This window comes from Nelumbo nucifera, chromosome 5 (assembly GCF_055504915.1).
Source record: "Nelumbo nucifera cultivar China Antique chromosome 5, China Antique-T2T, whole genome shotgun sequence".
In the NCBI taxonomy this organism is placed as follows: Eukaryota; Viridiplantae; Streptophyta; class Magnoliopsida; order Proteales; family Nelumbonaceae; genus Nelumbo; species Nelumbo nucifera.
This window is the reverse complement of record NC_142653.1, coordinates 40,099,614-40,114,211: the sequence shown is the minus strand read 5'-3', so window position 1 is coordinate 40,114,211 and position 14,598 is coordinate 40,099,614. Positions and strand designations below refer to the sequence as shown.

The following is a 14,598-nucleotide window of genomic DNA, read 5'->3' as shown; positions in this document are numbered from 1 at the left end:
AACACTCTTTGCTGTGAGACAAGTTTCTTATACAATTTTGCATCTTCATCACACTTCTAATCAATATTCTGGTAATGGTCCAATTCCTTCCAAACATTTGTCAAGTCAGAGTAATAAACTGATAAATTCCTCTCCCCCTGTTTACAAGTAGATGAAGCTGCTTGTAGTTGATAAATCTTGGCATAGTGTCAAAGTTCAGAATATGTGGATTTTGCCTGTTCCCAGATTTCATTTGCAGTTTCAGCCCACATGAAGTTCTTCCTTATTTGCGGTTGCATGAAGATCAAAAGCCATGACATAACCATACTGTTCTCCTGATCCCATCTATCATGTTCTGCATTTCCAGAAGGTGGTTCTTTGATTCTTCCATTTATGTATCCTATTTTTCCCCTTGCAGTTATGTATAGCTTGATCCCCCTTGACCACTCTAGGTAGTTTAACCCATCAAGAGGAACAACAACCATAGGGAAGGATAGGTCACTGCTCCCACTCATTCCATTCAGCGTTGTGGAGATTCCAGATGTAGCTGAATCTTCACTATTCATGATTCTAGGTTTAAAAGTACACAACCAAAAAGCACACTGCCTTACAGAGCTGCTACAGTCCACAACTGGGCACTTGCTGATTTTCGGTTTCACAGAGAACCAAGCATAAACACTGCAGCTACAGTACTAGGTTGTATGACCTACACTTTGTAGGAGTCCACAAAACAATATACGAACTGCACTTGCAGTGTAACCAGGTCTGAATGACCTACAGTTTTACAACTTTAATGCAGCTTCTCAGCTGAAAAAAAACTCAGTAGGAACAGCAATACGAGTGGTGGTTCACCACACCTAATCGGCTGATATTCACTTTCCAGGGCAGCCGAACAGTCACTTAGGGTTTAGGGTTCATCAACAGTCCCTTAGAGAGCTGAATAGAGCAACACACAATCGGAGGAAGGGGGACAGTCCCTACTCAGATTTTGGGACATTAACAGTCCATCGAAAAAAGTGCAAGAAGAGAACCATAACAGAAAAAAAAAATCAGTTCAGTACCTAGGTCACCCGAATTGTGAATAGGCAGTACAGTCATGGACTCAAACTTCTCTTTAGGTCAGAACCCTCCTCCGTACATCTGGGATGGTTTTCTATAGTCTTCTTAGCCGAGCAACTCCAGTTACCAGCACAAAAAACTTGTTGCAGAACCCTTTTCTTCGCTAGGAAGTTCAACAACCAGCTTTCTTGTAGCAGAACCCTACTCGGCAGTGGAGACTAACCGCAGCACTAGAGGATGCTTCCTCTTCCTTGTCTTCGAGCATCAGGACTATAGCTCCTACGCAGCAATGGAGAGAGACCACAGCTGGATGTTTTCTAGGCCTAGACGGTCCTGCTCTGATACCATGTTGAGCGGGAGAAGAAGGAGAAGAAGAAAGGAAAGAAGGAAGAAGAAGAAGAGAAGAAGAGGAGGCTACTGAGTTAAGGCCTCAAAAGATGGTGCTTCAGTCAAGTGAAGCATTGTATTTATACTATACTGGCCGTACAACACAAGAGGTCTACAGAAATTACAAAAATACCCCTGCGGGCACTAAACCTGTGTACAGTACATATAATACACCTGTCAACAATTTAATTTCAGATCAATCGCCCAAAACTGGGAACCAATTTCCCATAAATACGTTAACTGCGCAAATCGGGTAGAATGCCTTCTGCCCATTTGCGCAGATCCGGATCTGGTTTAATTTGGTTCAAGATTTGAACCTAGCTCTTATACCACTGAAGGGATGAGAGATCCATCATATGGATGGCTGAACCCTGCAGGAAGGTTGGGCGAAATTTAAAAAATTTCTCTCTCTCCCATTTGGGAATCACATTACCTATTTTAGAAAATTGCATTTTCAAGGATCAATCTTGAAACCAACCAGACCAGATCTAAAACCAAAAGGGAGGAGAGGGATATACCTGATACAGAGTAACAGTAACTCCCAACGAAGGTGTTCACGCCTAAGGAGAAAACCAAAATCTTCTCCCATTGAAGATGACACAGTGTGAGGTGAAGCAGAATCAACAAGATGACTCTTCAGCAAGAACCGAATTCTTCAGCAAGAATGTAGTAAAGGGCTGGTGAGCATAACTTCAGATTGCCTCTTCTAGCAAGAAGCAATATCAATAACGGTTCTTAATCACTCCCACAGGTGGATATCGAATTGGGTAGGGGCGGCAAGAACAGGAAGAAAAGAGCAGAAGATAGGAGCAGTCAAACTGTGAGTTGTCTTCTCTCTTTATTCAGCAGACTGTGAGTCTTTTTGGAAGTCCGCCCTGCTCTCCTATTTATAGCCTTAAAGAGAGCTTCTCCTAATCCTATTAGGAGTTTCCTAATCCAAATCTTATATTTGGATCTGGACTCTCTTTAAGAGATAAGGATAATCCCTTATCTTATCAGCAGATAAAGATCAACCTTCCTAATCAAATTAGGAGTTTCCTGATCCAAATCTTTATTTGGATTTGGACTCTTTGAGTGGATAGGGATAATCCCTTATCCTATCAGTTGATCCAAATCCTAGAACCGCTCCTTATTTAATTAATCTTGTTAAGCTAGTCCGAATGTGCTTTAGGCCCATTAAGTCTATGTGCTCACTAGTCCTCTTAACCTGCTGCCCAGTTGGCTATCCTTGTATGGCGTGGGACCCAAACATTGATCTACACATCAGCCACACGGGTTTAGCCCAACCTTTGTTACAAGGCCTGGCCGAATTCACTGTAGGAGATAGTGAACCCCTGAGTCCATCACCATGGGCTCTTAATGGGCCCAACATTTACACTAAATGGTCCTTGGGTCCAGCCACCTTATGAAAACCCAAGGACTATGGGCAGATGCAAGGTTATCCCATCAGGTATTACCCTCAATGGTCTTAAACTTAACCTCTTAGCCCATAATGATCAAACACCGCCCGACAAGAGAGGACCTCTCCCTCGGCTGCAAGGTACAATGCTACACTCTCTACTCACATGGATCCCGAGAATTAAAACATTTTTGCAACATTTTGAAACCATAATATATATATGTTTTTGAAATGGTAGAAAACTGATATGCTTTCATTCCATTGCCAATCGGCATATTTATATAGTAAGCTGTTGCAATAAATAGAAAAAAACTTTCTAAATCAATCCCTATAATTCAGGGAATCAATCGCTATAATTAAGGGACTAACTATTTTAATCCCCTTATTTAAGGGATTATATTTTTCCACAATCCTAGGAATACATATTCACACAATTCTATTTTTATACAACTATCAAATATAAATGCTAACTACTAAATATACATTTACACCAGTAATCCCACGTTTTCCAACACTCCCCCTCAAGCTGGTGAATAGAGATCCTCTATTCCCTTCCTGGCTATAATTCTTCGAAAGTCTGTACTATTGAGCCCTTTAGTAAGTACATCGGCCAGTTGTCCTTTTGTAGATACATAGGGAGTGCAAATCACTTGCTGTCCAGTTTCTCTTTTATAAAGTGTCGGTCAATTTCGATGTGCTTCGTCCTGTCATGTTGAATAGGATTGTGAGCAATATTGATGACTGTTGTCACAATATAGTTTCATAGGCTCTTCTCATGGAATCTTCAGGTCTTCTAAAATTATCTTCAACTAGAGTAATTCACACACTCCTTGTGCCATAGCCCTGAATTCTGCCTCTGCACTTGACCGAGCAACTACATTTTGCTTCTTACTCCTCCAAGTTACTAAGTTTTCTCCCAAGAAGGTACAGTAACCAGAAGTGGACCGCCTATCTACTGGAGATCCTGCATAATAGGCATCTGTATATGCTTCAAGAGCCAGTCCCCCATTTCTTCTGAATAAAATTCCTTTCCCTGGATTAGCTTTCAAATAGTGCAGAATTCGATGAGCAGCCTGCAGATGAACTTCTTTAGGATTATGCATAAACTGACTTATTACACTTACAGCATATGCAATATCTGGCCGTGTATGTGCAAGATAAATGAATTTTCCAACCAGTCTTTGGAACATCTCTTTGTCTACACTTGCATTCTCGCTGGCTTCTCCAAGTTTATGATTGGGATCTATAGGCGTGGAAGCTGCCTTGTTTAGAAGATGCCTTGTTTAGAATGTGCAACTTCAATTCCGAGAAAATACTTTAGTCTCCCCAAGTCTTTTATCTCAAATTCTCTGGGAAGGCAGTTTTTCAATGCTTCATTCTCCTTTTTATCATTCCCAGTAACGATTATATCGTCCACATAGACTAATAGTGCAGTAACTCCCCCTGAGGCAGTGTGTTTGATAAACAATGTGTGGTCACCTAGACTTTGCTTGTAACCTGTACTAAGCATCACCTTTGTAAACCTTCCAAACCATGCTCTCGGAGATTGTTTGAGACCGTATAGTGCTTTCGTCAATCTACAAACTTTGTTCCCCTTAATAGCCTTCTCCAAAACCCGGTGGAATGTCCATGTATATCTCCTCTTCTAGATCACCATGGAGAAATGCATTCTTTACATCAAACTGTTGCAAATCCCAATTATAGTTGGCAGCCAAAGACAACAACACCCTTAATGTATTCATTTTAGCTACTGGGGCAAAAGTCTCTTGATAATCTACCCCATGAGTCTGTGTATATCCCTTGGCTACCAGTTGTGCTTTGTACCTTTCTAACGACCCATCAGATTTGTTCTTAATTGTGAACACCCATTTACAACCTACAATCTTCTTGTTTCTTGGTAGATCCACAACTTCCCATGTGTTGTTCTTTTCTAGTGCTTCCATTTCCACTCTCATGGCTTTTCTCCACTCCTTATTAGAAAGTGCCTCGGCTAGAGTATTAGGAATTGGAATGGTGTTAAGGCTGGCTAGAAAACTTTTATGGGATTTAGAGAATCTTTGGAACGACACAGGTTTGGCTAAAGGGTACAATGGGCGTTTGGTACATTCTCTGGTTCCTTTTCTCAGTGCAATAGGTAGGTCATACTCATACTCAGATTGTGAAGGTGTAGGTTCAGGTTCTGAATATCCCTCAGTTCTAGGATTAGGAGTTGAATCTTGGACTTGCACAAGTTGAGGATCTGGATTTCTTCTCCTAGAGTAAACCTACATATATCTCACAGCATCATGCACATCATTGGTGGGGTTAACAGTGTCTGAATTTGGTTCAATGGTCGGGTTGTTTGACTCTTGTTGAGACTCGAGAATGTGGGGCTCAGAGGATTGTGACTCAAAGGGATGTGATTCTTGACAGTTGGATGACTGTGAGGAGGGTAATACATCTAGGGAGAGTAGATCCGAGGCCTTATCTTCCATTAATGAGGGCTCCCCCTGAAGATAAGGTTGAGTGAAAAAGGATTGTCCCTCCTCAAATGTGACATTGATGGAGGTGTAGAATTTTCTGGTGGCTGGATGATAACATTTTTAACCTTTCTAAGTTGGGGAATATCCCAAGAAGACACACTTGATTGCTCGTGGATCCAATTTTCCCTTATTATGGACATGAACAAAGGCAGTGCAGCCAAAAATTCTTGGTGTGAGATTATTTGAGGTTCGAATATCAGGGTAGAATTGAGAAAGGACTTGTATTGGGCTTCGGTTGTCAAGAACTTTAGATGGTAGTCTATTTATGGTGTATGCAACAGTAAGGACAGCTTACCCCCAATATTGTTTTGGTACCCGGTTTTGAAAGAGAAAGGCTCGGGTTGTTTGCAAAAGATGGCCATTTTTCCTCTCAGCTATCCCATTCTGTTGGGGAGTGTTAACACAGGAGGATTCATGCACAATGCCTTCTTTCTGAAAAAATGGGGACAAATTCTGATTAAAATAATCTGTAGCATTATCAAATCGAAACCTTTTAATTCTCACACAAAACTTAGTTTGGACCATGTTATGAAAGTTGGGAAGAATGGTACCCACATCAGATTTAGACTTAAGAAGAAAGATCCATGTGACCCTAGTGCAATCGTCAATAAAGGTGACAAACCATCTAGAACCAGTAATGTTGGGAATTTGAGAAGGGCCCCATATATCCGAATGAATCAAATAAAAAGGAGTTGAAGATCTTTTATTGCTGATTGGGAAAGAAACCCTTTTGTGCTTAGCAAGTTCACAAACATCACAATGAAAGGTTTCAACATCAATCCCTTTAAACAAGGAGGGAAGCATTGTTTTTAAAACAAGAAATGAAGGATGACCGAAACGAAAGTGATGACGCCAAATTAAATCTTTATTGGAGGTAGATAAGAATGACTCGTGTGTGACATGCATAACAGTGTGAGATGGTTTGCTGATTGCTTCAAGGTAGTAGAGTCCATCCCTTTCCTTAGCAAGTCCAATATTCTTCCCCGAAACCTGGTCCTGAAATACACAATAAGAAGGAAAGAACACAACATTGCAGTTCACATCCTGGGTGAGTTTATGTATAGAGATAAGGCTAGTGGATAACTTAGGAACATGAAGCACATTTTTAAGTAATAGGGATGGAGTAATTTGAATATTCCCAATCCTTGCCACTGTGGTGAAAGAACCATCGACAATAGAAATTTTTCTATTACTAGGACAGGGTGTATAGGTGAGAAAATGTAGTGAAGAGGGTGTCATGTGGTCAGTAGCTCCAGAATCAAGAATCCATGGAAAAACACTAGCCGAGACATATAATCATAGAGATAAAGACTCACCTGAGAGAGCAAGAGAGGTAGAATCACTTCCTAGTTTCAAGGATTTCAGGAAACTCCTTAGCCTTTCAATTTCTTCATCATTAAATGGCCCCTGACTTGAGTGTTCTTGCTACGGGATTGTGGAGACATTATGGGCCTGTTGAACTGCTTCCGAAACTCCTCGATTTCCCCATTCCTTGCTGGTTGTGGGAGGTTTCCCATGAAGTTTCCAGCAGCGATCTTTTGTGTGTCTGGGCTTCTTGCAATAGGTGCACCAGAGGTTATCGTTAGAGTTACGGGTGGTTGTGTCACGAGCCAAGTTGTGATTGTTCTCACCCTTTGAACCACTGTAATTTCCTCCCCTTGCCACCATGGCTGAACTTTCGGGATCTTTAGGCTCAAGCATGATTCCACGACGGCTTTGGACGGGAGCACTTGTTGCAGTCACGTCGGACATTGTTAATGGAGGAAGAATAAGGCCAGCAGGAAAGGAGAATAAAGAAGGGAAGAACTGACCAGAATAAAGGAGAATAAAGAAACACTTCTGGTTACAGATCAACACTGAAGACCAGAAAAAACACGAAGAGAAAAAAACTGGCAATGAAGGCCAAAAAAAATCTCAAGGTTGGCAAACCTAGAGCTCTGATACCATGTTTGAAATGGTAGAAAGCTGATCTGCTTTCACTCCATTGCCAATCGGCATATTTATTCAGTAAGCTGCTGCAATAAATAGAAAAAAACTTTCTAAATCAATCCCTATAATTAAGGGACTAACTATTTTAATCCCCATATTTAAGGGATTATATTTTTCCACAATCCTAGGAATACATGTTCACACAATTCTATTTTTACACAACTACCAAATATAAATGCTAACTACCAAATATACATCTACACCAGTAATCCCATGTTTTCCAACAATATGTATATCTTTATATAAATATATTTTGCAAAACCAATTTCAACAGTTGAAATCAATTGCCGGCAGTTTAGGTTTCCATTAGAGAGAGTGCATCCCCAATCATTCACTTTGTCCGACAAAAGGGCTGATCCTGTCACTATGATCACCCACGCAGGTGAATTCTCGGATTGTCCCAACATACTCAGGTTTTGACCCCTTCTAAGGATCTCACTAATTGGCATATCAAAGATAGCCCAATCCGACACCTAGTGCAGTATCATAATCAAGTCTAGGGGTCAGGTGTAACATTCCAGTTTTGCCCATCTATCTCCAAGGTCTAGGGCAATTCTGGAATTTTGGTCCGGTTCAGGGTTTTAAGAAAACCCACACTACATGTACCTCAGGTCTCACCCTGGCAGTTGAGACAAGCCACCCCAACCAACTCGGCGGTACATCATTGTCAGCCTTGGCAGGATAAATCTCCCCAGATCTATCCAACGACTGTGAAGATTCTTAACTAACACGAGTCTCATAAGTATCCAGTTTAAGGGTATTGCACAGAAACACACCACAATGATATGAATCAATTATGTACTTTATTCATTTACAATAAATGTCAAAAAGGTACATCAATCTGATTGGAGCTAAAGGACATAACTGTCTAACAGGTGGAGACCATAAGGAGCTTGTAGTAGACTTATGATGGTCTGAACAAGCCACTTCCTTCTAGTTTTTCATAAAACCACCTGATGAGAAATCAACAAAGATCTTCAAAGATTTTACCCATTGAATCACTCTAATCATGTCATTTTCCATTATTGCCTCTCTGATTCTTTCCTTATTTGAAAAAAATTCTTGAATTCTTTTCTTCCCATATGGTCCATCTCAAAGAAGCCTAAGCTTTTCCACATTATTCGTCCTCTTTTGTTTGGCCAACTAAAGAAAGTAGAGGCAAACAAGCTTTGCACATTAGGCAGGGGAGTCCACCTACACCCAAACAACAAGAAAAATCATTCCCAAATATAGATTACATAGGGGCAAGAGATTAATAAATGAAAGCAAGTTTCTCCATTAGCCTTGCACAGAACACACCAGTGTGGGGATAAGCACCAATTTGGTCATTTTCTTTGGAATAGATCACACGTATTTATTCTTTACAGGAAGACTTCCTAATAGAAACTTCCAATCCTTGGAGGGATAGGTTTACTCCAAACCTCCTTTACTGGGTACAAATGACCCAGACTATCAAAGGGTTGAATTAATGCCTTGAAGAATGAGGCACAGGAAAAGGTAACCGTGGAGGTTTGGAGTAAACCCGCGGAGTAAACCTTGGAGGGATAGTTTTACTCTGATCCTCCAATTCCCACATTAGTGGAGGAGTGATAGTTCGGGGCATCCTTTGAGGTAATTATTAGATTATGATCTTCAACGTATTTAGAAATATTATGTTCCTTTAGAAATGATCCAGACTATCAATTGATGACACTGACTTGAGATGTTCCTTTTATATTATTAGATTATGATTTTCAACATATTTAGAAATATTTCCCTGTATTTGAATCTTTTAGGATTGTCTCTTTGGCTTTGTTGGCTTTTATTAATTCTTTCCAAATAAGAGTAGGTAAGAGAGCTTTAGTAGGTTTCTTATATTGTATTTGGATTTTATTAAGATATTATGTTCCTTTTATTTTTTTTTTCTGTTAAGTAACAGATATCTTGTATGAATTAAAGTAAAGATATTATTATGCTGCTTGGTGCCCAAACCATCAAGTTGGGGTGATGCACTGGTGTTTGAGTTTTGGATTAGCAACTTGAGAGTGAAAATTAACTCAACCTGTGTTTTATATTTTTTAGAAGCATGTCCTAATCCTAATGGAATTAGTCAACTCCCCACCCTCCAAATGTAAATATGTGCTTCTGCCAATATATACACTTCAATTAGCAAGTTAACATACATGCACTTATATCTATCTGTTCTGTTTTAATCTTCTGGTCACTATTTCCTGATATTTACTGATCTTTGCTTGTCCATTTCTTTCTATCTTTGTATGCATGAGCATATGTCTCAGCTTTGATAGTTCAGATATTGATTGCATCCAAAGTAATGCAGACTACCCAAGATATCTAGAGAATTGGAAGTTACATTCAGATGGGTGAAAAGAACTGCAAATGGATTAGCTGACACCCTAGCACAGCAAAGGTTTACAGGAAACTGCTCTTTTAGGCAGAACTGTAGTATGGGCTAAATACAAGAGTCCAGATCTCCTGAAAGAAAAAAATCGTGCACATACCCTGAGTGCACAGCATTCAGCTGCACATTGGGAGTACCTCCAATACTTGTATGTTAAATTCATGGGGATATATTCTCGATGTACGGATGGATGCCATGCTCTTAGGGCATGTGCATGATTTTTGCTTTCAGGAGGTTCCGTCTCTAAATACAAAATGAATGGGATGCTGGATTGATGTCCAGAATCAATTCTAATGATTTTATTTCTCATTTAATGAAAGAAAATTCCATTGCTGATAAGATTATGGCCAAAGTGGTTTCCTTGAGGTTAAAAGTAGCTTTGCCTTCTCTAATAACTCAATCGCAAGGGGCTTTCATCCAAGGTAGACAAATCACTGATCAAGTCCTAATAGCTAATGAATGTGTGGAGGATTCCAGGAGAAGGGGAAAGAAAGGCTTTGTTCGTAAATTAGATCAGGAGAAGGCTTACGATTTACTAGATTGGTCATTCTTGATGGAAACCTTGAGGAATTTTGGTTTCGGATATAGGTGGTGTGGTTGGATTGAAGGTTGTTTGACAAATGTTCATTACTCAGTGCTGGTTAATGGAGTGATTAGAGATTTCTTTCCAGCTACTAGAGGACTCAGACAAGGTGATCCCCTCTCTCCCTTCCTTTTTATCTTGATAATAAATGTTTTCAATAGACTTATCTTGAGAGAGGATAGGTTGAATTTGATTAGAGGATGGAGGATTGGAAGAGAGGTTGTCATTGTTACACATCTACAATTTGCAGATGACACTATCCTCTTTTGTGAGTTTGGGGACCCTCGGTTAGCAAGTAAGTTGAAAGGTTAAAGCTGTTTGAGGTTTTGTCAAAGTTAAAAATCAACCTTCAAAAGAGTTGTGTAGTGGGGCTGAATTTGGAGGAGGAATTGGGTGAGATAGCTGAGGCGTTAGGTTGTTTGACATCTAGTTGGTCTTTGAGATATTTGGGTTTACCTTTAGGAGCCAACCCTAGGGAGGGAAGTTTTTTGAACCAGTGATGGAAAGTTGTTCTAGGAAATTGGCGGTCTGGAAGAGAAATTATGTGTCCCTTGGGGTCGAATCACTTTAATCCAATCCACCCTAGTTAATCTCCCGGTTTACTATCCTTTTGTTTTTAGGATGCCACAAAGGGAGGTGGTGAAAGTAGAAAAGATGATGAAAGACTTCTTGTGGAAGCCCGAAGAAGGAAGGAAGGATCATTTGGTTATATGGGAATTAGTATGCAAGAGAAAGGAGCAAGGGGGTCTGGAATTGGGTAACCTAGGGAAGAAAAACTCAGCCCTATTGAGAAATGGCTTTGGAGATGGCCTTTGGAAAGGGAAAGACTTTGGTGTAAAGTTGTAGGAAGTATACATGGGGCAGAAGGCAATGGTTGGGATGCTGGCATTTCTCGAAGGGCTATGTTGAATTCTCCTTGGAAGGCAATCTATGGCATTCTTCCCCATTTCTTAAACTTAATCAGGTATGACATTTGTGCCAGGGATAGGGTTATTTTATGGGAGGATATATGGATAAGTAACTCAACCCTCAAGGACCTTTTTCCTTCCTTGTATTTCCTCTCTTGCTTTAAAAGTGAACCAGCTCAAAGGTTTGTCCCATTTTTTTTGTCTTCTGGATTCAGCTGGGATTTGGGTTTCAGGAGAGATTTGAGAGATTTTGAGCTTGACCAGACCGCTCAGTTACTTAGTTTGCTTGATCCTATTTGCTTGGACCCTTCTAAACCAAATGCACGTATTTGGTCCCCTAACTCTTTGGGTACCTTCTCTTGTACCTCATTCTTCTCCTCCTTGTGCTTTGACCTTAGCTCTCAGTCTTTCCCATGCAAAGAGATTTGGTCTAAACCCATTCCTTCTAAAGTGGGAGCTCTCTGTTGGGACTATGGAGGTCTCTTTTGAGAAACTAAACACTTTGGACAACCTGCAAAAGAGAAGACCTTGTCTTTGTATATCCCCCAATTGGTGTGTCCTTTGCAAAGTAAATGGAGAAAGTTGTTACCATCTAATAATATCCTGTCCTTTGGTGTAGGTCTCTAGGAAAAGCTTTTTAGTCTCTTTGGGTCCAGGTGGACATTGCTGTTGCAGATTAGCAATCTATTTGAAACTACAACCTTTAGGTGGCCTACGAAAAGAGGTAGGGTGATGTGGAGGTGTGTTAGAGTTGCACTGGTTTGGACTGTTTGGGAGCAAAGGAATTCAAGAATTTTTTATGAGAAGGAAAAGAATGAGGTGGACATTGCTGTTGCAGATTAGCAATCTATTTGAAACTACAACCTTTAGGTGGCCTACGAAAAGAGGTAGGGTGATGTGGAGGTGTGTTAGAGTTGCACTGGTTTGGACTGTTTGGGAGCAAAGGAATTCAAGAATTTTTTATGAGAAGGAAAAGAATGAGGTCAATGTTTGGGAGTGCTTACTTAATAGAGCCATCAACTGGGTGAAGACTTTGGAATTCTTTTCTCCTTTTTCTTTTGATGACTTATGGAGAAATTGGGAAGCAATTGCCAAAAGTTCTAGTGTGAAAAGCAAGCTGTTAGTAGAATGGAAATCTCTTGAGTAGGGTATCATTCAGCTCAACTTTGATAGTAGCAGCCTAGACAATCCAGGATCCTCCAGTATTGGGGGAGTGTTTAGAAATGCAGAGGGGCTCATCATCGCTCTTTTTTCTAGCCCTATAGAAGTAGAGAATTCAGTTAATGCATAAATTCAGGCAGTGTTACAAGGAAACAGCAGATCTGCAAATGGGTTAGCAGATCCAGTGGTTAAAAGAGCCAGAAACAGAAGCCTGGTCCTATAAAGGGTTTTTTCAAAGATTCAGATGGCTAACTACAAACATGTCTGTCCATTTCCAATGGGAAAGAAGATCTGCAAATGGGTTAGCAGACTCACTAGCTAAACAAGGAGTGCATAGGACTCATGTTTTTGGCTCAGCTGTAATTCTCTGTTCTGATTTGAGGCTGTATCTCACACCTCTTTTTAGGAACCTTATCTGTGTATTTCTATTAACAAAACTTCTCGTTATTCATCAAAAAATAAAAAGAACAAAGGAGTATAAAGTGTAACCCAAACTGCTAGATGTTCTATGGGAAAACCCTAGTCCTCTTTGTATGCACACATGTTTTCCATGTTTTCTCTCAATTTATCTTCATATTGGCTTGCTAATATTTGAAACAAAAATCTGATCATTGAGATTATCTTTGTTTCAAAGGAAATAGGAGAAAGAGAAGGAAAGTACTATGCTATAAATGTCCCACTGAAGGATGGAATAGATGATTCAAGCTTCACTCGACTCTTTAAAACAGTAAGTTGTGATTCAGAACATCTTAGCTATGGGTTAATACATGATTTTAGTTCAGTATTTGTGGAATAGTTATGGTCTTTTCCTTACAATACTTCAATTATGTAGATTATTGCCAAGGTTGTTGAAACATATCTACCAGGTGTTATTGTTCTTCAATGTGGAGCTGATTCACTTGCTGGAGACCGCTTAGGCTGCTTCAATCTCTCCATTGATGGTGCTATTCTCCTTGTAATTTGTTCTCTTTGTTGCCATAGCCTTTAGATAATATGTCTAATTTGTGCTGTAACTGTTGAAATTCTTCTTTTTAAGTTTTTGATATTAACATGATGGTGCCATCCTTATATTTCTGCAGGGCATTCTGAATGTGTAAGGTTCGTTAAGAAATTTAATTTGCCTTTATTGGTAAGTTTGTGCTTTGTACAACTCCCTTGTTACTATTCAGATGTGTGTTCCATTGGGAATAAAGAGTAGAACTTTCTTATTTCAGGTTACTGGAGGTGGAGGGTACACAAAAGAGAATGTGGCTCGTTGCTGGGCTGTTGAAACTGGTGCTCTTTTAGATACAGAGCTTCCTAATGGTATGATAACATTACTATATTTAATTTGTCTTCTAATCTGGATGGTGTTCCAATGATTTTTTTTTTCATTTATGTAGAGAACACTGATGTGGGCCCCACAGCTGTGGTCCCCACTGTGTTCGTAGGACAGTATGTGTAATTATTTGTTTCAGTCATGTTAGTGTTAGTTGGTGGTCAGTTTGTTATTTCAGTTATTTATTTGCTTTATTTGTCATGTAAGTACTAAGGGCAGATCTGTCCTTTTCCCCTATGTACTGAACATAACCTATAAATACTAAGAGAGTGGCGGCAGCAGATCAATTAGAATCTGTCCCTTCTTTCAAACCTTTGTGTTCTCCAGTTCTTCTTCTCCTCTCTTTTCTTTCTTTCTCTTACTTTTCTTCTACTTTTTCTAATCTGAAATCTATTAGAGTTCAAGGCTGATTGTAGTCTTGATCGCCTACTTGGTATCAGAACCTATGTAGGGTTTCTCATGTGAGTCTAGTCCAGCTGATCACATGAGAACTATCTAGGGCTGGAAGTTTATGAAGAAGTGTTCATTGGCTGATTCTTGGAGGTTACCAGAAGAGTTTAGCAGCTGTTGAAGACTTGCAACGGCTTGCAGAGTGTTGGTAATCAGGAAGAATCAGAGAAGGCTAGGGTTCAGGTAACCTTGGAAGGTAGCGAACAACATTCTCTGGGTAAGTCTTATTTATTTTCTAGAGATTGCTACCAGTAAAGATAGGTTGGACTTATCTAGAAGGAGCGGCCGAACTGTTTTAGGGTTTTCTCTCTATTCTAGGGTTTGACATTAACCTTGCGGCAAACCTAATTGTTGGGCCGAACTCTTTTATCTTCTTGGAAAGTGCTTGTTTTAGGGTTTTCTCTCAAAGGTGATCAATTTCAGGGTTTCACATTGACCCTACGAC

At 39.9% G+C, this 14,598-nt stretch overlaps 1 protein-coding gene across 2 annotated transcripts in view; it reads left to right on the top strand.

Annotated features, from left to right (window-relative positions):
• The window catches only part of LOC104587562 (histone deacetylase 9), a 74,371-nt gene that overhangs the window by 39,470 nt on the left and 20,303 nt on the right, over nucleotides 1-14,598 (top strand). For both annotated transcript variants that reach the window (XM_010245225.3, XM_088887500.1), the window contains exons 7-10: nucleotides 13,020-13,112; nucleotides 13,218-13,326; nucleotides 13,465-13,514; nucleotides 13,600-13,690. In XM_010245225.3, coding sequence (XP_010243527.1) covers nucleotides 13,020-13,112; nucleotides 13,218-13,326; nucleotides 13,465-13,514; nucleotides 13,600-13,690 — 343 coding nt within the window. The remainder of the gene's footprint in view (nucleotides 1-13,019; nucleotides 13,113-13,217; nucleotides 13,327-13,464; nucleotides 13,515-13,599; nucleotides 13,691-14,598) is intronic.